At 46.1% G+C, this 25,420-nt stretch overlaps 1 protein-coding gene across 2 annotated transcripts in view; it reads right to left on the bottom strand.

Annotated features, from left to right (window-relative positions):
* Positions 1 to 25,420, bottom strand: part of MKRN2 (makorin ring finger protein 2) — a 279,152-nt gene that overhangs the window by 161,942 nt on the left and 91,790 nt on the right. For both annotated transcript variants that reach the window (XM_069643939.1, XM_069643940.1), the window contains one exon: positions 17,637 to 17,818. In XM_069643939.1, the coding sequence (XP_069500040.1) occupies positions 17,637 to 17,818 (182 nt within the window). The remainder of the gene's footprint in view (positions 1 to 17,636; positions 17,819 to 25,420) is intronic.

The following is a 25,420-nucleotide window of genomic DNA, read 5'->3' as shown; positions in this document are numbered from 1 at the left end:
CGGGAGATGGGGGCACTTCGCAAGGGAATGCAGAAAGAGGTCTGGGATGGGATTTCATTATGGGCCATCACCTCCAGGGCAGGGATTCCAAGGGCCTCAAGGAATGGGACAACAGCAATTTAGGTGAGTTGGTCAAAATCAGCTCCCTTATGGGGCTGACAGGCAAGGATAATGTGGGCAACAACTACAGCACGGTGAGGGAACACAGTTCAACAGGATGGCAGGAGGGAACGGGTGCCCCATTCCAAGGAGTAACAATGGCCATTTTAATTCCCGGGTCAAATCCATATTCTGATTAGGACAGCCCACAGAGAGCACCCGTGTGTCCAATCCTATTGACAACCGCACCCCCTGAAGAGGAGCCCTTGGTGGAGGGGGAAATAGGAAACAAGCAATTTATATTTATGATAGATTCGGGTGCAATTAAATCAAGCATTATGGAGGGGTACTTTCCATTATCAAGTAAAACTCTTGACACGCAGGGATTCTCTGCAGCCTTTTTTTACGGTTCCATACACGGAGGAGCTGGATATAAAAGTGGGAGGGAAGGTAGTACAAGCCCCCTTGTTATATTCAGAGAGTTCCCCTGTTAACTTGTTGGGTAGGGATCTGCTCAGTAAACTAAATATAACTAGATCATTCACAGATCAATAGGTAGTGTGTTCCACTCCAGGGATGTGTGTGGCTCGAGCAATGATAGTAATAAATGCAATGGCAAGGGAGGCAGTAGTCCGTGCGGTTCCTTTGGTCCCGGACATATTTTTCTACGATATCAAGGTATTAATAAAAGCAGTGCCTCAAATTGCGACAAAATGTTAGCGACTGCCCACAGATTTTATTTTCCGACCCGTATTGCCACCACAGAAAGTCAAACTAGATGCTAAAAACCCCAAGTAAAGACAGACCAAGATGGTGCCGTCCTCACGCTCTCGTTCGCGCCTCAGAAGGGTGGCTACGTGGATCTATAACTCCGGTGAAAAACGAGACTCGACAATGTGTGATGATTTTGAAAATATGAAAGTAGGAGGTTGTGACTAAGAGACCACACAGTCCACGATTAACTGTAGCAGTTTTACCTGAAGAAGGTGCACCAGGTCCCGGAATGTGTAGTGTGGTGTCAAGTGCAAGCACCACGCTAATTAAAACAGATTTCGCTGGTGTGGTTCAGCTAGCAGTTGGCAGAAAAGTGATTTATTTCAATGCATATTTTGTACAATGTATAATCGTAGGAAGTACGTATTTTGTGTTATTAATAAAACTCTTCTGTGAAGTACACAAAGGAGAGTACTACGAATCCCTTAGGTGCATTGGAGAAAAATACATTTGTTTTCTTGAAATGTTAATTCAGGAGTGGAATGTGAATCTTCATGCTAATTAATATGTTAAATAATTTGAATTGATAAATCTTACTGAAGTGAATCAAATATATACATTTTTTTGAGAGAAAAGGAAGGGGTCATTGTGGTACCTCAAGATGAGTGACCGGGTATTTCATCAGTAGTACTGATGAATTGAGTTGAAGCTACCCGAGATGGTGGTAGGGACAATATCGTCCTTAGATTTACAAGGACTAGTAGTGTCAGACAAAAGAGTAGTCCTGATTGGAACAGACCAGGACGGTTGTGAGTGGCGCACAGCATTATGTTTAGTTACGATTGTACAATTAAAGGAAATGACTGATGAGGGGTTATTTGAGGACAGCGAGCAAAATGGGGACGATTATTTAGGAAATCAGCATTCCCTGCGAGATCATGATGCAGTATAGGAAAATGATTTGATTGGCTTATCACCTGCCAAAAAAGGGCTGCCCATGCATTCCCTTACCACTGCACTCCTCAACACTCAATCCCTGGTGTCCCATGGAGTCAAGGTTGAGGACTTGCACACAAATCATGTTATGACCTCATGGCAATCACAGAGTCATGGCTCAGTGAATGTATCACCAATGAGGCCACTCAGGCTATGCCCCCTGGGTATGTCTTATTAAGGCCCAATCACCAGGATGTCAAAGGAGGTGTGGGTGGGTTGCCCTCCTTCTGAGAGATAACCTTCAATGCCATCTCTGTCCACATGAGCCACTTGATTGTGAATCATTGATCACTAAAATCAAGATTTCTAGCAATACCACACTTACCCTTATTCTCATTTACCGTCCTCCTCATAACTTACCCATGTTTGAAGAACAACTTTTGCATCTGCTTAATAATGTCACCACCAACAAAGGTCCTGTCGTTCTCTTAGGTGACTTTAATTTATGGGCCAATATCCCTTCCGATAAAACTGCACAATCCCTTCTTGGGGCTCTATCCTCTATCGGTTTTATCCAGCAGGTGACTGAACCCACTCATGCAGCCGGCCATATTTTGGTCTGGGTTTTATTTCACGAAATTCAAGCCTCTACCCCTACCACATCTCTATGCCCCTGGTCGGACCACTTTTTACTTATTTTACCATCACTCTTCCCACTATCTCCTAGAGTCGATACTACAGCTAGGCTCTTCACCACTTCTAGAACATTCAAAAAACTCACTCCTTAAAGACTATCTCTTGAGTTTACCGAAAGACTGGGCAATCTGTCCAAATGTTTAAACTCTTCTGAGATTTCAGAACATATGAAAAATACACTTGATTCCATCATTGAGGAACTTGCTCCCATGAGCACAAGACTCATAAAACATGAAACCTTTACCAAATATTGGTTCAAGACAAAATCCTTTTGTTACAGCATTGCAGGCGAGCTGCAGAACGTGCCTGGCGAAAACATCCTTCACCCGACTTGTTAGCTGCATATAAGAACACAGTGAAAATATTCAAAACTGCTGTCACTAAGGCCAAAGCAGTTTACTATAGCAATCGCATCCATCAAGCAAAATCAAAAGAACTTTGCCATTCTCCAAGAATTCAATGCCAACACATAGACAACCCTGCAAGCACCTCAGGACACCTCCTGGTGTCAAACTATTCACGACGCCTTTTCTGCCAAATTGCCTCACACTTAGAAGCTAGTGCGTCGTCTTCTGCTAATAATCCTGTGATCCCCCCCTCCCAACAGCCCCTGCTCCTCAGATCCCCAACTCACTTGAATAATCTCCTTCGTCGAGGACCTCTTTGAATGAAGCACAAGATCAATTCTCCTCCAGTGCACCCATCGAATTCTCCCGCTGCCTGCTTCAGGAGCCTACCCACAATCCCTCTACACAAATGCCTTTTACCCCATGCACTGTTTACGAAGTAACTACAATCATATTATATATGAAGCCTACTTCCTGCAAAGGCGATGCCTGTCCATCTAGGCTCCTGGTACAATGTCTAGAGACCATCAGTCCCTGGATCACTAAACTGATCAATCAGTCCTTCAAGGCGGGCCAAGTCCCGGCAAATCTCAAAGAAGCATGGATTACACCTTTGCTTAAAAAAGCTAATATGGACCCTTCTCTTGCCAAGCACTGGCAATAACCAATGTGCCCTTCCTTTTGAAGGTTATGGACTGTGTAGCTTATCTCCAGCTACAGAAATGTATTGACGACAATGCCATACTTGGCCCCCATCAGTCTGGCTATGGAGCCTGTCATGGCACAGAAAACTGCCATGTTAGATTTAAAATCAGATCTTGGATACATCATCGACCGTGGCCTTCCTGCCATTTTGATGTTGCTAGATCTTGCCGCTGCCTTTGACTTAATTGACCACACATTACTGGCAACAAGATTACAAACACTTGTTGGCTGCACAAAACGGACAAAGTAATGGCTAGCCTCTTTTCTCGGTCCCCGAACGCCCGTGTGGTGATCCAAAATTCATCTTCTATAACTTCCCTGCTCACCCGTGGTGTTCCCCAGGAATCCTCTCTGTCCCCTACTCCCTTCAACATGTACATTCTCCCTCTGCTCCCGTTGCTCGATGACCTGGGTGTCTTATATACCAAATATGCTCATGACACCCACGTCATCCTCAAACTTTCAGGCTCTTACTCCACTGATTCTAAAGCCATTGCTGCCATCTACTCCGTCATCCTCTCCTGGATGAGTCAAAACTTTATGGCATTGAATGCTGATAAAACAGAGATCCACATTTTAAAGAACCTCTCTGAAGAATATGCATCATTTATGATTGCCAATGTCTCCATTCTGGTGGCCCAAAGCGTTAAGACCCTCAGCATTACTATTGATGCCGAACTCTCCATGCGTGGCAAAACCAGAGCATCATACGGCTGGATCAATAGGCAACTGTACGCAATGAGTCCATTTTTATCTGTTTATTATGTCTCTTCTCGCATCTTCCCTCGTAAACTCCAGGTTAGACTATTGCAACAGTCTTCTAGCAGGCACCTCTGCTGGCAATATCGCTGCCTTGCAGATCACTCAAAACGGCGTGGTCAGAGCCGTGCTGGGTCTACCTAGGCACTTCTCTATCACCGAAGCCCGGAAGAAACTGCACTGGCTTCTCATCACGCACAGGGATTCCTTTAAGATACTCGCTCTTACTTTTAAATGCTTGAATAACTCTGCACCCATCTACCTGATAGTGTATCCAGCGCTACGTCCCTGGTCGTGCACTGAGGTCGAGTGAGCACGTAAGGCTCAGTCAGCCTTGCCTCAGTTCAGTCAAATTTGGAAAAACAACTTCAATGTCACTGCACCAGCTCTATGGAACTCACTCACTGGTTATCTTTAAAAAGAACGTCAAGACTTATCTCTTTAACACACCCTAGTCCTCTGACTAGTTGGTTGCTTTCTTCTTGTCTCTAGTTTTCTCAGTTTCTACCGATTGTCCCCGTCTTGTACTGTTGTGTGCACTGTGAGGCCTGCGGGCAATTTGGCGCGTTATCAAGAATTAAAATAAATAAATAAAAAAGTTCCCCCATGAGAGCAGTGGTGACCCAGTCTTAATTTTTTGAGGAGGACATGCGATTATGTGCCAGCACAATTATGGACACATGATGTTGGGTTACTGAGAGATGTGACCTCAGTACAGATTACATTGAAGTCAGGTGCCTAGCACAATCATCCAGTATGTGGATGATCTGCTGGTATGTAGTGAAAATGAACATCAGTGCAGGAGGGATTCTGTGGCATTATTGCAATTGGTGGCTCACAAAGGGTACAAGGCATATAAAATGTAGCTACAATACTCCCAACAGGAGGTACTATACTTGGAACAACTCATTTTTGCAAACAGGAAATAAATATTACCAAATAGGGTGGTAGCAGTATGCGCCAACCCTAGGTCCAGTACTGTGAAGGAAATGTAGCAGTTCTTTGGGCTTATGTAATTATTGTAGGGCATGGATACTAGATTACGCAGTCTACCCAAGGCCGCTGTTACAAAGTCTCAGGGAAGGACAGAGTACTTAAAAGTAAATTGGAATGACTGACAAAATGAACAGAAAATTTGAGGACCTAAAAGAAGCCATTTGCACTGTCCCCATTTTACCAACTGCAGATAACATACAGGAGTTTTATTTATTTTCCCCTCTACTGAACAGCTCACACATTGACAGAAGGAGACATACTACATGTTGATGGGTCATCAATAAATGACCAGGAAACGGGACAGAGGCACACAGGGGAGGTAGTGGTGCGGGGTGGTGGTGGAATAGTGACCACGGTTCCATATACAGCATTGCCATTATTACCTGGGGAACTGATCAGCCCCAGGTTTGAAGGTCCATATGAGGTGGTGTACTCCTCTCACCGTCCGCGTGAACGATGTCAAATATTGGGTGCATCTCTCGGATGTCTGAAGAGCACCTGAGACAAGGCAAAATTCAGTAAGGACATAGCCAAAGAAGAGACATTTTTGAGGATCCATGCCAGGGTGGTCAGTGGTCGTGTGGTCTCGGTCTCTCCCTCTTCCCTCCTCTTCTCTTCTCTTCCCTCCCCGCCCTCAAAGGAATCTAATCAATAAAAACTGTTGTGTGCGCACTTATCCCACACGCATCAGGGGTTCTGAAGGTTTTAGTTCCACATCCAGTCCCAATTACAGAGGCACAATGCCTGGTACATCTTCAACTATGACGGATAAAGAGCACATTCCACGTAAACAGCTTGCAGTTGGGGAGCATTGATCTAGACCTAGCGTTATGCAATGGCAACACGAAATACTGCCAGTGTGTACAAGTACCATATTATTCCTTGGGAGGTTAATCAAATGGCAACGACAAATGGCAGGGCAACACAGTAAAGTGTCCGGCAGATGGACTGATCGAGTACAGCAGAGAAGCAATAGCCCAAGTAGAGACTATGGGTGCGCAAATATGGTCCCAATACATCACAAAACTGACATGGACTGCAACAATGGAGAAGCCAGTGCAAATACATAGAGACAGACTATGAAGTTTGATTTAGCAATGAAGGAACAGTTCCTGTTGGCACCAACACACAGAGCAACCACACTCTTGTGATCCCTGTATTGACGAAAAGGTACGGCAGCAGTGATGTATTACTACTAGGTTTGTGGCCAACAAGCCTAATTGCACCTCTGACCCTCATGGAGGGGCAAGCGTTCACTGGCCACCCTGCACTCAGTGCTACTAGTAATCCCGGAAGAACACCTGAAGGGAGAAGAAATGCCTGTCGAAGGGGTGCCAACAGCCACTCCAGCACCTGAAGAAGCTGAAAGAAATTTGCAGATCACACAAGAATTTTATATGCTGCAAGCTAAAGGATGATTTCAACAGCGTGGAAGAAAGAAGAGATCAAACTATGTCTCAAAGGACTCTTCCGCACTGCTCTGAGGAATACCTGATGAGTATCAACCTTTTAGCTCTCAGAGACTCATCTTTTTTGGCTGCTGGGGCACAAGCAGCTGCTGCACTTTTATACCCTCGGAGGATGCTGAGAATGGGTCGCTATCCCACGTCATCGAGGTGTTGCTCAATATACATGCTCAAATGAAGAAGGTGGAGTTCAGAACACGGCTTGGCCAGCGCTTGACTTTGATTGGGTCCCGTCATGGCTGGAGGCAGCAGTAAAAATACTGTTTCCTATTATCATTTTCTTCTTGGTCCTCTTCTGCACGTGCCAATTAGGTCTCCGATGTTGTGTTAATATAGTCCCTAATAGTACAAAGATGATGGTATCAATTGGGGGTTCTAAAACACCTTGCCATACAATAAACAGCGCAACTCAAAACTAATATTTCTGCAGTTGTAGATATGTCGGGTAGGGATGAGTTTGTTACTGTAGAAGTAATGAAAGGGGGGATTGTTGGGAAGGAGCTAGCGCCTCCTTCATTCCCAAGCACTTTAGAATTAGGAAATACTTCTTTTAACTGTTTATAGGCACTACAAGAGACCAGGAGGGAGGGGGGACACTAAAGAGGGGGCAGTTATGTCAATATAAGGTGTAAATAACTATTAGCTGAGTAAATTGGTAAATGTTAAATTCCATTTTGTTTTTCTCAAAGCATGGTAGAAGCAGCCTCTCTTTCAAAAGGAATGTGGCCTGCACTAAAAATATACTACAGGCTTTGGTGTGGTGTTCTCTCATTCTGGCAGGCTAGCGCGTAACTCAGCAGCTGTCTGCAGTCGGTCAAAAAGCCCAGGCAGGCTAAGGCTCATGCACACAATGCAGAATTATGGAAAACACGGTTTGGAGGAGATTATAAGACCAGATAAAAAGTATCAGTCGAATCAATGAATGAAATATGAGGAGCATGACAGGAATTTTCTTTTATATATAAATGTTCATAATGTAGCAAATTGATGAAAAACAGGAGCTACGTTGCATTCTTGCATAGGCTAGCAGTATGTTAAGTAGTACATCCTAAATGGAAATATGACCATGAAGGAAGGAAGACTGCAGCACCCCGTTTTGGAAGGAGCTATGCCCAAATCCAAAGGTGCCACTACAGCAAGTTAATAGTATATAAGCTAGTGCCTGGCTCCAGTCTGCATGAGCTTGGAATGGAAGAGGGACAGAAGATGCCATTCAAGGAGCAGAGTTCTTTGCAGCATCCTCAAGTCTCTATAGATTACATTTGTTATCCTTGCAAGATAGACTCTTGGCCTTAATTCCCTAGAGGGGTGAACTTTAATCTGGTGAGAGCATGATAAGGGGTACCCGTATAATTAAGGGGTACCCCTGTAATTAGGGCATACCTTACAATGGTTACCTTTTTCCCCTGCATTATTGCCTATACTCAAGGTATGCATTTAGCTGTTGAAAGCAAGACTCCTCAAAAACGGTCGGTTTATCTTTTAAAGTGACCGATAGCCCACACAATAAGACATGACCAATGTGGATATTAGAAGCAGAGCTACTTAGAGGAGTACCTCCGCCCTCTCAGAGTCCCATATTTTTAGTGGAACCTCCTCAATACTGAGTCACATTCCCTGATGGCCTTGAACACCAGATTATGTTGTGCAGCAAGCAACAGGCTGCCCATTTGGTGAGCACCAATGATCAACCATCCCCTCTACTTTCTACTGTTCAGCTCAGTTCTTGTGTTTCACAGTATTAGCACCATCATCTATAGGTAATGAAAATCTACAAAATGAAAAGCAAACTGCCTGTAACTGCGGCAGAGCAATCAAAAACATCACTTCCCCGTGAAACCAGCTAAGAAATACATGTTGAGCTACTGGTTAAATATTGTGTCCTCAGACACCAAAAAATCATCTCAACAAAGAATATAATTTCAAAGTTGCCGGGGGGATGGATTTTCTGAATTTACTAATTCTCAAAAGGGAACAAGCCCGGGAAACCAATCTCTGGAAATGGTCTTCAAGTAATGTACTAAAGAAGAAGAAGAAGAAGAAGAAAACTTCTAGAAGACGAAAGGGATGGGGAATGTTCAGTTTGTGTGTTAATTCCCTTTAACCAGAGAGCCCAGCACTTTTGCTGGACACAGGACTTTTTTATTTTAATCTCCAGAGTGAGTGGAACTTTTTACCACTCACTCATTCTTTTTCTCTGACTGGGATTTGTATTTTTACTGTTGATGGAGTCTGCTAAACTCCATCTGTTTAATACAGGCATCTGCTTTTTGCTTTGTGACACCCAGTACCCTCTGTGCAGCGTCAATGAGGTGTCCCTTGGACTTCTCTTTCTGTGTTATTACATTATCTTGTGAGAACTATAGTTCTCAAGGGTAGTAAGATAAAAGGTATCTTACTTACCTTTTCCTTTGCAAGTCCATCACTGTTAGGCAGTTTGAATGCAGTACCCTCTGGGAACACTGCAAACAACTATGACTACAGGTATAGGCAACCCAACCTTTGGTATAAGCTTGTTCTACACAGTTTTGGTAGTGTGTTGAGCAGCAGGGCTTATCTCAAGAGGGGAAATGTGAGCTGTAGTGGAGTTACACAAAGATTCACCGTTAGAGGTATTCAAATACACTGTTACAATCCAGGATTCTTGCATAAACAATTAATTTATTTATCAGGCAGTTATAAAGCCTTCTTCAGAAGGGAGCAATAGAACTGCAACACACAAATATACTTCAATACTAGACACTTTGAGTTTCTGAATCAGACAAGGCCCTTTTGGGATGGCCCACAGACACAGACAAGGCCCTTTTGGGATGGCCCACAGACACTACCTACACCCACAGGTGACTTCAGTAACAAAGAGGCTTCCGGACATTAATAGCTTACTGTTGGCATTCAGAATACTCTTTCAAAAATAAGTAAAAGGCAAAGGTTATTAGAACACAAGAATTTACAAATATTCATAGGCAGGGCAAATACTTTCAGATAGCACTTAGAAGAGTCATTCAATTCAATAGGGTAAACCAAAGTCAACAGGCCAAAGTCTTTGTATAGGATGCAGCACTTCAGGTAAGTAATTGGAAAAGTCTTTACACAGGTTCTTAGGAGTCTGATAAAAAGAAGAACCAAATATAGGGACACAAGCTGATTAGACTTGTGAGTTGCAGAAGTTACAAGCACTTCCACAGTAAGAGGTAAGTTCTCTTAGGCTAGTTTTACAGTACCTTAGTAAAGAAGAAAAAGATGCAGCTGAAGACTTGCAGATCTGCAGATCTCACTGTTACTGGGCATCAGTCGTGGGGCCAAGAGGGAGGACGTCAGGGGAACTCCTGCACTGTACTGGCACCGTCAAAGCTGGCAACCAGGAAACTTTACTTTCAGTGGCTGTTTCACGTTTCAACTCCTTGCGGTACAGCAAATAGCAATAAGAACAGTTCCAAGCTGTCAAGGTGGACTTTCCTCACATTTGAGGTCACACGCTCATCTGAGGGGGGTCAGGCTTGGTCAGTCCTGCTTTGTGGGAGTCCGGAAGATCTTCCAAAAGCTTTAGCCAGCTTACTAGCAACACACACAATCTGGTGTCCCTCTCCCAGGCTCTACGGTTTCCTGCAGCAACTCTGAGGAAATTCAATCAGCTCCTAGATGGGTGTCCAGGTGGCTTACTTGGGAGTTGATTGGGCCTACCAGCTCAAAGGGAGCCTTGCAGGGCTTCTCCGTCGATGCAAACTTGGCGATTCGGATCTGCAGCAGGGCGTCACCCGGAAAACCAACGGTCCAGGAGTTGCAGCAGCCGTCCTCTTCAAGCTCTTCTTCGCTTCCTTCGTCCAGTGGTCGACTCTGCCTTGCAAGCCAAGAGACTCGCCTTTTAGTCAGTTCCCTCCCATTAATTCCAGCCTAGCTGCCACTCACCCAGCAGGGTGGCTGTCCATGCCGGACAGTCAGCCAGCAAATTGTCACAGAGTGCATTTGGGTCTCCTAGGAGACTAAGCACAGGGAGTTTCGGGTACCTCCCTCACTTCCTGCTGTCATGACTCCTGCCCCTGGCCTTGGCCATCAGGCCATCTGGACTGCACTAGGAAGCTCCATCATGGCCCCAAGGGCCTTGTCATGCCACCCCCCAGACTCTCTTGGAGTCAGTCCTGGCGCCTCTTGCGCAAGGCTCATGTGGAAAGCCAGCGAGTTAGGGCCCATAATGGCCTTTTAACAACATGGAAGCCCCCATATGGCTCAGTTCCACAACGGAGCCATGCGGTCTAGCATTTTAGGTGTGGCCAGGCTTAGAGGCACCTGGGATACCTGCAGGCTATATAGGCCATGCCCAACTTGCAGAACACGCTTCGTGTTGCTCTGCTAGTCGCAGCGTGACATTCACTGCGGTTCACTGGAATCTTCCTCTGCGCGTCGGGCCCGATTACCTGCAAGAACAAGGACAAGACACGGATAGCATTCGCTTACCTTCTAGCGAGCCTTGCTCTCGTACTCCGCTCCATTAACCCAAACATCAACAAGAAGCAGCATCAGTAAGCGTTTATTCTCAACGTCTAAAAACCGCAAAGGCGCTTGCGTACCTGCATTGAACTCGTTCTGGGTCCACAACCATTTCGGGCCTTCCACCACCTGCAAGAAGAAAAGAAAGGACTGATTACCTTGTAGAGTGCCAGGAGGCGGTTCGTTCAACACTACTCACCGCTCTCCATCTTCTCGGCACGTACAGTCCGGATCAACATCGCGGCCTGCAAGAAAGACAACAAACAGGTTAGCACAAAAGGCACATAGCGCCGCGCTCTGCGCTTTACCATCTCGTGCACAACTCAGGCAGCACGACATCACGAGAACTTCGTCCGCACCTACAGACAAAGGAAGGACATTATTGGAGCCAGTTGCAGAATAAAGGGCAAACTATCAGAGCAATAGACTTACCTAATGAACTGAGTCGCAGCAGGTCTGGACTATAACGCTCACCCGATTCCCACGGAGGCGCAGGTCTGGCTTCGAGTGCTGATGCTTCTTCAATGGTGAAGCGCAGGACTCTGAAGATGGACAGGAAGGGCCCTCTACTCTGGCTTCTCCAGCTCGCAGGAATAGTCCCCTGTGCGTGAAAAGGGAGTATTACCTACTGACTGAGTTATGATCAAGCCTCCCACTCTCTTCCAACCCTCCACGATACCCTTCCACGATTCCCTGTGAAGTCTCACCTTAGGGTCAGGAAAGATGAGCTCTCCATCCTGCTTCTGATGCAGGGGCGCGTTGAAACCCAGTTACTTCACTGGATTGAGGATTGATGGGAGTTCAGGTAAGCTTGACTATTCAGGTAAGGCTCTGTAAAAGTTCTGTTGCAAGTTCAAAAGTCCAAGCTTAATAATAATGTTCATTGTCTTTTTGCAACAAGCGCTAATGTTTATGTCTTTTTTCCCCTTAGGGGCCGGGGTTCGGAATGCCGGAGATATGGCACTGACCCGAAGTGAAACGTGCAGTTCCAGTTCCAGTAAATGGCAGGTTAGTTCTGGGTGAGCGCTCGGGAACTGACTTTGCATACGCTCATTCAATGTCTTTGTCTTTTTTCCCCATAGGGGCCAGGGTCCTGCTTGGAAGCAGCAAGACCCGAAATGAAATGGGAATGACCCAACAGGTAAGTCTTAGAAGGAAACTGAGCTTTTCCTATTCCCTTCCTTCTCTCACCTCTTGTTCTTGTCTTTTTCTCTAGGCTCTGGGAAGTGGCTGTGTATCCGGATGATCGCTGCTGAAGATGGAGGAACCCAGGAAAGGTGAGTGAAATGCAGCGCTGCAGCGATCGTAACGAAATGCTTTTAAAAATGATGTCTTCCCCTTCAGGATCGTCGGTGATGTCTCTGTGGTGCAGATTAGCTGGTAGGTCTCTTGTCTCCCTTTGCAGGTGACCCAGGATGCTGACAGGCGTGGCTGAAGTCCAGATGCAGGAGCTGACATAGTGAGCGTCCAGCTGCGAGGAGCAGAACAACGCGAAGCGTGAGTTGCTGATCGGGTGTGGTTTAAATAGCTTTGGAAGAAGTCCCGTGTTTATCCTTCCTCCGATCAGGTATGTATCCTTCCCCGACCACACCCGGGTGGAAGTAGTCCCACAGGTAAAGTAGTTCCATTCAGGCCTCAAGAGGGCCTGGATGTGGCAGCATGGTCTGCATCAGGTAAGTGCACATGAAAACACTTGCACACATGTCTAGCTTTATGAGCCTGGCGCCTAAGGCGCCAGGACAGAGGCCCGACATGAGCCTGGCGCCTGAGGCGCCAGGTCTGCGTCCAAAGGGCCCCAGCTTGGGCCCGCTGGCACTCCCCTGGGGGAAATGATGCCTGCCTCTGGGGTCGCTGGGTCGGACCTGGCTCCTTGGAGGTAGGCATCATGACATGTACTCTGAAGGGCCCGCACCAGTGAAGCAACTAGGCAGTGACGTGCCCATCCCCAACGCACCCCTGCACTGAACGGCAGGACGGAGAGCGCACCTTATCGAAAAGCACGGTGAGAAGTGCACTAAAGGGGTTCATTGGGCCCAAGAGGGAGGTGGGTTCCGGGTTGGAGGAGACAATCAAGCTAAACCTAACTCCTGTGTTTTCAGACCTGGTCTCCAGCCAAACAAGAATCCAAGAGAAGGGGTCCAAGGGCGGAAGCAGTCCGGACTGGGTGGCGCCCCCGTGGATACCAGGTGAGCGTTAGACCTGCCTACCCAAGAGACACTGTAGCCAGAGGCGGGTTTAACTCCTGAAGCCCGCCAAAGGCAAATGAACAAAGAGACCAAACCTGGTTTGGCGTGCAGAGAAAAACTCGAGAAGGACCTTTCCACAAAGACATGGAGAAAAAAGAAGACCAGGGATCATTTTAACAAAGAAGGCTTCCGCGCCATTTTGTAAAAACATGGCTCCTGCGATTTAACGTTACCGGAGCTGCAAACAGTTCACGGTCGGGATAAATCATGGTAGTTCATTACAAAATCACTGCCACTAGCCATTCTGAGAGGAAAGGGTAACATGTGAATGCTACATGAGTAACATGCTACATGAGTAACTAGACACAGGGAATACTAAGTAACCCCTCCAGCACTGTATTGTAAGATAGGGTGTGCTGGGTCTAGGATTTTACAGGACTAATTGAAGTCAATTTCACTCCACTGTTCTGGGAAACAGTAGTTGATCCCAGAGAAGGTATTTAAACCTTGGGAAATCTGAAAGACTTCCCTGTACCATTGCACTGAAGGTGCTGTGTGACACCATTGTAAAAGATGATGCCTATGAAGTTGGTTAGACTCCATAACCAAAAAGAAACAGAGGTATAAACTCACATCAAAATACATAAGCGAGTGGGAAAAAAGGGCCTCACTCTCTCCAGGTAAAAAAAAATTAAGTCCTCAAAATCCAGCAAAATTGCTAGGGGTTTCTAAGGTAGAGGGAATTAGCACATCTTTGAGAATTCACCATATGAGGGGTTCTGGGGGGGTTACTGTTGGGCAAGATTGTTTGCAGTACCCTTTGGGTGCACTACAACAACCCTGACCTCCTGGCAAGAACCCAACCTTCTGTACTACACAAGTTGGTAGCGTGTTGAGCAGCCAGGCAGGCTTATCTCAAGAGGGGTCAATGTGAGCTGTAGGGGAGTTACACTGAGATTCACAGTGACAAATGCACACAAGGTTTCTTGAATAAACAATTAATTTATCAGTCAGTTAGAATAAGCCTTCTTCAGAAGGGATCAATATAGAAGCAACACTCAAATACACTTCAAAACTACACACTCTTAGTTTTTAAATCAGTAAAGACCCTTTTGGGATGGCCCACAGCCACAATCCTCACCCTCGGGTGACTTCAATAATTAGGGTGCTGGGGACATTAATAACTTACTGTTGCATTTAGAATACTCTTAGAACTTGGTCAACGGGAAAAGGTTATTAGAACAAACAAGAGACCACAAATATTCTTTAGCAGGCAAATACTTTTGGATTCCTTAAGCAGAGTCATTTAGTATAACAGGTTAAGCCAAAGTCAATGGGCAAAAGTCTATATGAGCTGAAGCACTTCAGGTAGGTAAGTAAGAAAAGTCTTTGCACAATGTTTTAGAAGTCTTTGAAGAAAAGAAGAATCAAATGTAGGGCCACAAGCTGTTTAGGCTTGGGAGTAGTAGAAGATGCAAGCAAGTCTACCATAAGAGGCAAGTTCTCTCAGACTTTACAGTACCTTTGGATTGAAGAAAAAGTGCAGCAGATGACTCCTGTTCCTGTGCAGCTCTGCAGATCTCACTGTTCCTGGTCCTCAGTCATGGGGACAAGAGCGAGGACTTCTGGGGACTCCTGCACTGCAATGGGACGGTCACTGCTCGCAACCGGCAATCTACAAACAAGTGGCACTTCAGTGTTTCAGCTCCTTGCGACTACCGCAAACAGCAACACTGCTGTTTCCAGCTGTCGAGATGGACTTTCCTTGCTTCTGGGGTCCCACACTCTGTTGAGGGCGCTCAGGCTCGATCGGTCCTGCTTCCTGGGGGTCCAGAGGATCTTCCTGGAGCTCTTAACCAACTCAGTTAGGGAGCTCATAACATTTTAAATTTGTTAATATCAGTGTTTACTGTAGTCAGCATGTTTGGGTAAGAGGAAAGGGACATGCACACACCTCTGCTTTTGTCAGTGCAAACCACAAACAGAAAATATGCAAAGACAGGCAAATGTACATATACATTTCATCAAAGTATACCTTTTTCTCTAAACATTTGTATGCCTCTAAACAACTTCAAAGCTGGAGATAAATAAATCATTGTGTACAAATTGTTATCTAGGTCAACCGTCGACGGCCATGAACATAGAACAAACTGATTATTTACGCAGGAAGCTTCTCTGCCTTATCTCCGTGCTGACAAACAAGGCCTGGCGGTAGTTCAGAAACAACCTTGAATGATTCCATACACCAATGTTTGTTACATGGTAAGGTGTACGGCTGTCCTCAGCATAAAATATGTTTCCTAATGCAAGTATTTTTCTCAGTTTAGAAACAACCTGCTAAAATGGCGGAACATATAACAAAAGGACAACCTCACAGCTCATTGCCACCTTGCACCACCATATCAACCTTTATAGTAGCGGCATCTCCTAGCCTCAGTCAGATCCCAAATACCAATCCAAAGGACTATGAAGAGACAAATGCAAAGGCACAGTGTTACGACAACAGACATTGGGAGAACAAAGAAAATTGGATAAAAGAAAAACTGGAAAATAGTACAAGTTTAGACACCTAGGGCTACACTACACACGGCGGCCATGGGATGTGGACTACAAAAGGCAAAGGACATCATTACTCGTTTGGTGGTATTTAGGTAGTAAATCCAGTGAAATACCATTAAAGGTATTTACCGTTACCACCACTACGTCTGGCGGAATTAACGATGGATTACACCCGGTTACCACTGCATTAATTGCGATTTTTGCCGCACCACCCAACATGTAATGAGGCCCAAAACACTAGCAGTGCAAGAAAACACTGGAGAGAAATGAGAAACAAATACAGACTCCCTTAACTTCCATTCAAAGGCCTAAGAAAACGGGTCTGTCCAGATGACCCCACAAACACAACAGTTTAGCATGGGAAGACTTCATGCATACATTCTTTCCAGAAGTCAGCGTCTGCAAACGCAGTTCCGGGGCGAGCAGAGCAGCAGACCTTTTATAAGGGTACATCTTGGTATGGGGAAAAACTCCTCCCTCAAACTTCACATTTAAAATGATATACCCCATTATATGATACGAGGAACTTGTCCATAACGAAAGCTGAAAAACCATCCAGCAGAAAGCGAACCCGTATTTAAAAAAATATATATAAGTAATAAATAAATATGGTTCTGCGATCATCTGCCTGGGTGAAAACATGGCAACGAGTGCAGCTAAATCCATAATGTTCACTAAAGAACAGAAATTACATCGCCACAGGATATGACGAGAGCAACCTTCCACAATACTGAAGTCGCAGCTAACATGCAGACAACATGCTCCCCTTTGGGGATCATTGTAGACTAAAAGCAACTCAAGATCTGGACATAGAGATCTGAAACGATGTGGGCTACCCATTTCCTTCTATTAGATATTTGTTGTAGTAAAGAAGTGTCAAATGTTGTTCTAATATGTTTTGCTGCTAGGCTTTCTTAAACATTTATTTTCCCCCCTGCCATCTTTTTGAAGAAGGATTCCTATTTGGTTTTGATTCGTTTCTCTGGGTGCACTAAAGGTTGGATTGCTGAAATATCTCATCAATAAAATAAGGCTACTTTGTAAATGTAGATAGTATGATTGTATGTCCTTTGGAGAGGGAAAACTTAAAAGAAATCATACCCTCTACATTTTCAAAGCAAGAACTATTGACTTTGCTGGCACTTGATATTGGTTAACCAAATATGTATGGAGTCTTCAAAACTAGGACTACAGCAGGTGATGCCCACCAGGCAACATGTACTGGCCTGAGTAGTTAGGCTATTAAATTTGCAGGTTCTGAAGCTCAGTAAATGGGACAGTATGAACGGAAAATATCTTTTTACTGAGTTCCTGGCTCCAACACTTCAATGCTTTACATTCAGCACCTTGGTCTTCGTACTGGTTAGAACATCAGAAGAAGGATTTTGTGTAATCTGAACTGTGTGACAGCAGTTCCCTCTACTACTTTGTTTCAAATTGGAGTTGGTGGTCGACCAATGGGACAAGAGCCAGGACTACCTGAGTGCAGTATCCAAAATAGGCATTGCAGAGAAGTGATAAAGCCTTTGGTCATTTTACTTCAAATGTTTACCAGAAGTACAAGGATGACTTAAGTATTAATTAGGTGAGAATAATGTTCACCAAATCATAGTTCTCTTCATTTGAAAAGGAATAGGACATTGTGCAGTAAATGGTCAGCATTCTACACAAAGAAGCTTCTAACTCACCTCTGTCTCGAAGTACCAATGTTTTCTTTTCACGCCTTGCTGGTTCATGCGTTTTGCCCGTTATGAAGGAAGTCATAGGATCTTGTGCGGGGAGAGGGATTTGGAAAACTGGTGATGGTAAACTGAGAGGTACTGCTGCTGCTGTGACTCCGCAAGCACCCATCGGTCTGATATGATCATACCTAGGGAGAACATTAAACAGATGAAGCCATTTTCCAAATGGAAACCACAAAGAACATGAACAATTCTAGAAGAGATGCCCGACCCATTTGAATTTTCTCCTGCTTAGAGAATCACACACTTTATATTCCATTTGTAAATCAAGAGAATTACCTAACCCTGTTGCAGCGGAATGGAACCGCTGTTAATACAACTCATTTTTCAGATGGCTCCATAAAGACAAAGCACTGCGATGAGCTCATTACCTATTTGAGCCATTCATTTCTAAATTCAAGAATGTCCACATATGTAACACACGCACTAAAAAGTATCCTCTGGATACTTTTCCTATAAAAGACTCATATCCTGTAGATGACAAACACACTTCTTCCAGTTTTAAAGACCCCATTAAGAGATCCCCCTGGGATACCCATTTGCCCTGTTTGGCATGTCCTTGAACAATATGAACTGTGGCCCCAGAGGCTCCTCTTTACTGATTTCTGCCACTGTCCAGCATTCAGTGAGTTGAAGGCTTTCTAGTGTGTCAGGGATGCACATGAGTTACCTTGTTTGGTAACTGCTTGGAAACAGAGTCTCTCCAGTGCATACAAACAAGCGTGTGGCATCCTGGAGGGAAAGCCACAACTCCTGAAACATAAAAACATCCCACTAATAGTCTATTCTAATTTGATGCTTCAGTTTCTCACTCAGCCATCTATACACACACATCGGTGCATCCCTCTTTTCCCGTCTGACGCATCACTCAGTCTCACTCAGTCTCTGCCCCCTCGCTCACAGTCTCACTCTGCGCCCCCATGCTTGCTTCACTGCACACCTTGCTGCTGATTCCCTTCTGCCCACCCCCCCTTCGCTCATTCTCCCCCTCTGCCCGCCCCCTCGCTCATTCTACCTTCTCCCTCTCCCTCTTCGTCTCTGTCTCTTTCTCTTTCGATCCAGACCCTAGGGCGGGGGGGGATCTTAGATGATCCTACCAAAGAGGATACTTAGGAAATCAAGGCCCCCCACTCCCTGCCCCCTTTCACTTCACCAACACTTTCACACAGACAGCCTGCTCTGGGAGAAAACAGGCCAACACCCAAGCAGTGTACCCGACATGTCCCATTACTATGGTCAGGCAACTACTGGTAATCATTCACACCTGACTTCTGTTAAACTTACCCACACGGATAAAAGATGGAGCACGAGCGCACACCGAGTGAGGAAAAGCACACGAAAGAACAGTACTTTTCCAACAGCAGCTGAACGAGGGAAGAAAGACGACAGACCAAGAAGGGTACGGAAGGAAGGAGATACCCTTGATCTTTTAAGCAAGAAACCGTACTTTCCAGAACCCTTCAAATTAGAAGGCATAAAGCAAGGAAAACAAACTGCAGAATCCTGTATTGTGTGTCAGACTCCCAGGGCCTTCCTGCATAGCTGACAAAGTTGGGGATGATCCGCAGCCGCAGTGGTACCGTCCTTGGCTCAAAGATCAAAACAGCACCCGAGAGATCAACACAGCCCGTGAGTTGGTGAGACCGATACAAGACAGGTCTGTGTTGGAAGTCAAGGTTGCAAGCGGCAACATTGTATAAAGAGCACAAGAACAAAGATTGAAATGTGTGATGAAAGACGCGAGGAAAGCTTAATTTCTTATGGATGTTTGAACATTTACAGGAGAAAGATACAATACCACTAAGAGTGGTCCGGCGCAGCGTGGGCACTCAATCGAAGGTTTATGTAAAGGTATCCAGCCAAGAATTAGCAAAATTAAAGTAAGAATGTTGTGTGAAGTGAATCGAAGTGGTCCAGCGACAGTCTAAGCAAAACCCATGACACATTCGAAAGTCTTACATGTTTGATATCAAGAGGAAAATGTAGAAAGTGAGATTGCATGGTCCAAACCCAAACGAGGGAGACCAAATGTCTATATTGTGCTAAAGGGATCCGAACCTGAAAGAAGGAGATCCATGGTCCAAGCCTGAAGGAGGGAGACCCATGATGAATACTGGAATCGAGAACGTGTGCATGTGAAAATCACGATAAGAAACAAACTTTGGCGGTCGTTTGTTATGACGGGTTCTCTGCAGTAAGAGACTGTTATTGGAAAGGAGGCTTTGGCAAAAGGCCCTGAAACCTATGATTTGAACTGTATCCTTGTGGCAGAGAAGCCAGGGTGTGGGGGAAGCTCAAATGTGCCACCTTGCCCCATGCTGAAAACGTGGAGCAGGGAAGCTAACTGCTCAACTATCCTGACATATTATTTCTTGAACACTTTTCTTTTTGCATACACTATTGTCCCACATCATTTTGTATTTAGAAGCAAGTATTGGCAATAGGTTTTAGTAATAGGCCCTTTTATTTTGACAGCCTCCACTAGGACTGCGTGGTTATTACTTCATGGTAGCAGCTTGTTCCCACCTTTAGATTTATGTTTAGGCATTCAATCAACCCATTGAAGTTCAATAAACACCCTTGAACTGTGATCACTTGGGTCTGTCTTCACGGTTTGATACCATGCCTTCCTTAAACCACCCTCGCTCGTTCTCCCTCTCTGCCCACCCTCACTCACTAGTTCTCCCTCTCTGCCCACCCTCACAACGCCCACCCAAGCTTGCTCACTCGTTCATTCACTCTTCCACTCTGATCCCAAACTTTCTCTCCCTCTGTGCACCCCTGCTTGCTCAATCTGCTCAATTATTGTTGCAGCCCTGGATGAATGCACCAGTTATGCTTTTCATTTGTTTTGACTGCTACTTCCTACGCCCATGTGATTTCTGGGAGCTGCCTTTGGCAGTCCCCTTTCTACTTCTGTGAGGGGGTGGGCTTAGCCTCCCCCCTCCCTCCCGTTGCCGGCATTTAGTGCCGCTCGACCAACACTCGGTTGGAGAGGTGAGACTGCTCATTCGAGTAAGTCATTATAAAGCCGCCTGAGCCTTTTAGTATAATTTGCTTTTACTGTGTGGATTATTGTTGCAGCGCTGGATGAATGCAACAGTTATGCTTTTAATTTCTTTTAACTGCTAATTCCTATGCCCGTGTGATTTCTGGGATGCTGCTTTCGGCAGTCCCCTTTCTACTTCGGCGAGGGGGCGGGCTTAGCCTCCCCTCCCTCCTGTTGCCAGCATTTATGTGCCTTATCCAACGCCAGTGCAGCGGGCATGCCGGCGGCGCGCTTAAGGCAAGCCAGTCTTTGCCCGTCCGTGTCATGGCCGGGGAGGACAGACACTGCATCACCTTATCCAAAGCATATCCCTAGTCAGTGAAGCACCAAATCATTTCTCAGTACTGTTGCTAAATACTCGATCGCTCCCTGAACATGCTGATGAGCTAAGTCTTCTGCTTGAGGATCGTTGCCCGACACTATTGTGTCTCACAGAGACGTGGCTACAGGCAAGCTCCGCTCCCCATATTCTTCAAGCCATCCCACATGGGTTCTGCATCTTGCATGCAGACCGCGAGCCACCACTCCATGGAGGCGGGACTGCAGTGATATATAGGACTGAGTTTACTGTAACCCAATTAGACTTCCCTCATAATGTCCTTATGGAGGCTTTGTTACATAGATGTGCGAATTCATCAATCAGCACATGTCACTTTCTGCTTATGTACCGCCCTCCTGGTTTCCCCCAATGCAGTTTTCTTGAGCAATTCCCAGATCCAATAGCCAATCTCCAGGTCCAATATACTCACTTGTTGGTTCTGAGGGACTTTAACTTAAAATACAGTCCGCCCAGACCCCCTGCTCTTGAGCTGTTTGCCGATAGTCTGGACGATCTCCAATGTTGGATCTGATCTTTTCACAAAAACCTCTTAACGTTGCAGTCAGTTGAACCCATGCTTTGGTCTGACAGAAAATCTGGTAGCGCTCTTGGCGCGCTGTGGACACCCAAAGCCTGGTTAACATGATTCAAGCCAAATGCTGCAATGAGTCAGCGGTATCATTATCCTCCCTGTCCGAGTCATTTCTTGAGGTCGCCAGTACTGTTGCACCCCTTCGATTGTTCCAACCACGTAAGCTGCCACCAGAGCCGTGGTTTACCGATCTCTTGAAAGAGGAACGCCTCAAATTGCATCCGTCGGAACGCAAATGGCATAGAACATATGATCCCATTCTTAAAAGACAGTATAAAAAATGCTCCGCCACCTACTCGGCTAAAATTAAAGCTGCTAAAATTTTATATTTTACCACTCTTTAGCTCAGCCGAGGGCTCTGTTCTCTGCTGTCAAGGCCCTTGCCTCAGCAGAGAGACTCACTCCTATTGTCACGCCTACTCAAGAGCTATGCAATGCTCTATCGCACTTCTTCATTACAAAGATTGATACTATTCGGCAAAACATCTCCTATATAGTGACAAGGGATGCACTAACTGGCAACACTAGCTCTCCTCACGCCATTCCTGCTCCTACTGCAGTCAATACCTGGCCCACCTTCCCTAGTTTTTCTGAGGAAAAAGTTCTGACAGCTATTGGAAAAATTAAGTCATGCTCCCCTTTGGATGCCATCCCTCCACGTGCCATGAAAGATATTGCACCGAATCTGCTCTCAGAGATTACTAATGCTTTTAATGATTCACTCCAGACTGGGTCTATCCCACAGGAATTGAAGGCAATTCCTCTTTTGAAGAAACCTATCCTGGACTCTACTACCCCATCTAACTTCCGGCCTATCTCATTTCTCCAGTTTTTGGCTAAACTTTTAGAGTCACTGGTGTCTCCTCTGCTCTCTACTTTCCTGGAATCTACTAATCTTCTGGACCCTGTTTAGTCTGGGTTCCGTCCCGGTCGAGAAACGGAGAGTGTTCTGGTCGCCGTCTTGGACGACATGATCAGGCTGGTGGAGTGGGTGCCCTGATTTTGTTGAATCTCTCAGCGGCCTTCGACGCAGTCGACCACTCCATCCTGCTATCCTGTCTTGCCCAGTTTGGTATATCAGGGAAGGTGCTAGCCTGGTTCACGTCATTCCTTGCGGATCGCAGCTAGACCCTCTCAATGCCCACTTTTCTTTCTGCTCCTTGTCACCTCAGTTGTTGAGTGCCACAGGGATCCTCCCCATCTCCTATCTTGTTTAACATCTATATTTGGGCCCTTGTGTGTCTCACGCGCTCCTTCGGTGTCAGATGCTACTCCTATGCCGACAACACCCAGATTCTGATCTGATTAGATCTTGATCAGGGTGAGGTGTCGTCGTGCCTGCGGAGTGTCCGACAGCTGCTGGAGACTGGATGAACAACAATTGGCTCAAATTAAATGGAGATAAAACTGAGGTGGTGGGCTATCCCCCTGATCCTACACTCTGGATGTCCTCCTTCTGGCCCTCTTCCCTGGGATCCCTTCCGATCCCGGTAAAGAAAGTGAAAAAACGTGGGTGTCGTTCTTTCTGCATCACTTTCTATGGACCAACAAGTCACTGCCGTATGCCAGGCTGGTCACTTCCAGCTGAAAATATTGAGGAAGGGACTGCCTCCGATTCCTGCTCTACTGCTCCTGCCAGTTGTAGCAGCCATGATCATATCGCGGATAGATGATTGCAACTCCCTGTACCTGGCCCAACCTAAGGGCGCGATTAAACGGTTGCAGCAGTTGCAAAATCTGGCCGCACAGGTAGCCACTGGCACATCCTTTGGAGCCCATATCTCTCCTGTGCTTCGGAATCTCCAAGGCTCAGCGGGTGGATTTCAAGGCTTTATGTATAGTTCATCGCGCCCTCCGCAATCAGGGTGGGGAATATCTCCAAGTCAAGTTCACCTGCTACTACCCCACCCGTAACCTTCACTCAGCTACTGCCGAACAACTTGTTGTGCCAAGATATAAAGTGTTGGGTTGGCGGTCAGGGTTTTTCCGTCGCTGTGGCAGCTCTGTGGAATAACCTTCCATGTGCCATTAAGAAAACTTCTAACTATTTAGCGTTTAGAAGGCTGGTGAAAACCTATTTATTCAGATCAGCCGTAGCTTCAGTTCTCACTCTCTCCAGCAGCACCTTGATACCTTCGGGTGACTGTGCGCTTTACAAGAAGAGGGAACATAATCTGCCTCCTTTCCTCATGCCTTCCTCTGTGGCTGTTGCTTACTTGCCCATTTTATGCCAGGACTTGCCATAGCTTCAGCAGATGAGCCATTTAATATTGTGTTCCTCTAGGCTGAATGCCTAGCTCCCTACTTTCTGCACCCTATTCTCTGATATTTTAGCATGGGTGATGGATTGCATAAATATTCCCTGGCTCCCTTCCTCTGTATTCCAATTGCTCTGTCAGAAGATCAAGAATAAGGGAGTGACAATCATAAAAGGGGAGCGACAATCATAAAAGGGGAGCGACAATCATAAAAGGGGAGCGACAATCATAAAAGGGGAGCGACAATCATAAAAGGGGAGCGACTTGGTTGCAGGCAAACAAACCAGATTGACTTCTCTTGTAGATAAAAGGCCCTCGCTCTCCTGCAAGGAAGCCTTCACTGCCTCTACCCCTGGGACTGGTGCAAAAGAAATACACCCATTCCTTCTCAGTGCGATTCCTTTCACGTTGTGTCTTATTGGTCGCTGTGTGGCCATGTTAAGAATGCAATAGGGGGCTGTGGTCAGGCACAAACAGCTCTGGCTGAGTTCATCCACCCCAGATGACCTAGAGCAGACAACAGACTGTCAGCGTGGAATGCGCACACCATTACCAAGGAGAACCGGCGCAACCTTGCTGAGTGGTGTAGGCACCGAGGTCAGGCGTGAGACAGTACAGCCGTCCAGATGCTGCCAAGATGCATGATGGCAGCACAGGCTGGGTGCTGAGGCGGTGCTCATCCTGGGGGCCCGGCAGAGACACAGTGCCATCTGTGGGGCCCAGGTGGGGGCTCAAGGGGCAGCACTGGAGCCCAGCAGTGACACGAGGAGCACGAATGCTGCACAATGAAGCAGTTGTCTGACCCCCAAGATAGAGCATGCAACTGAGAATGGGAGAGCCAGGTAATGAGGGCCTGGAGAACCCCGCTGTGAGCGTGCCGGGCTGGTGGAGGGGCCTCAGTGTCCCTAGACCCCTGATCCTGCCAGCAGGGGCAAAGTCCTGGAAAGCCCCACATATGGACCGACTGTAGAGAGAGAACGACCAAGCTGACCCGGCTCACCACATGCAGATAAAGAAGGTAACCCATTTGGGGCTCGCCTAACCTACCCCTACATCAAATCGGCAGAGAACGCCCATGGTCCCGGCACAATGTGGAGAGAACCACCACATTGCCGATTAAACAGGGGAAGAAGTAGGAGAAGGGGTGCCGCAGGACCCACTAGAGTCCCCTTGGTACAAAGACCTCAGGGAGAATATGCCAGGCGCAAAGTACAACAACGAGCTGATGCAAGGAGGAGAGATGCTGACTGATCAGCAGGCGTAAGGAGACGACATGCCGCAAGAAGGCACATCGCAAGACCTGATCAGACAAGGTATTCTGAGCAGTTAAACGCGATTCTAACTAATTAAATTAGAGAATACTGTAATAACGAAAATATTATAACAAAAAATATAGATTTGTAAAAATCCTGTTTCCCTAGGCTTTTACACCCATCCAAACCCCCTTGCCCACACATTTTAAACCGTTTCCCTGCCCCATATACATTTGAAAAAAACGAATCGACATTTTCG

This window comes from Ambystoma mexicanum, chromosome 2p, assembly GCF_040938575.1.
Source record: "Ambystoma mexicanum isolate Mex_15411 chromosome 2p, UKY_AmexF1_1, whole genome shotgun sequence".
NCBI lineage: Eukaryota > Metazoa > Chordata > Amphibia > Caudata > Ambystomatidae > Ambystoma > Ambystoma mexicanum.
Note: the sequence above shows the minus strand (reverse complement) of the source record. Positions and strands in the feature narration are given on the sequence as shown.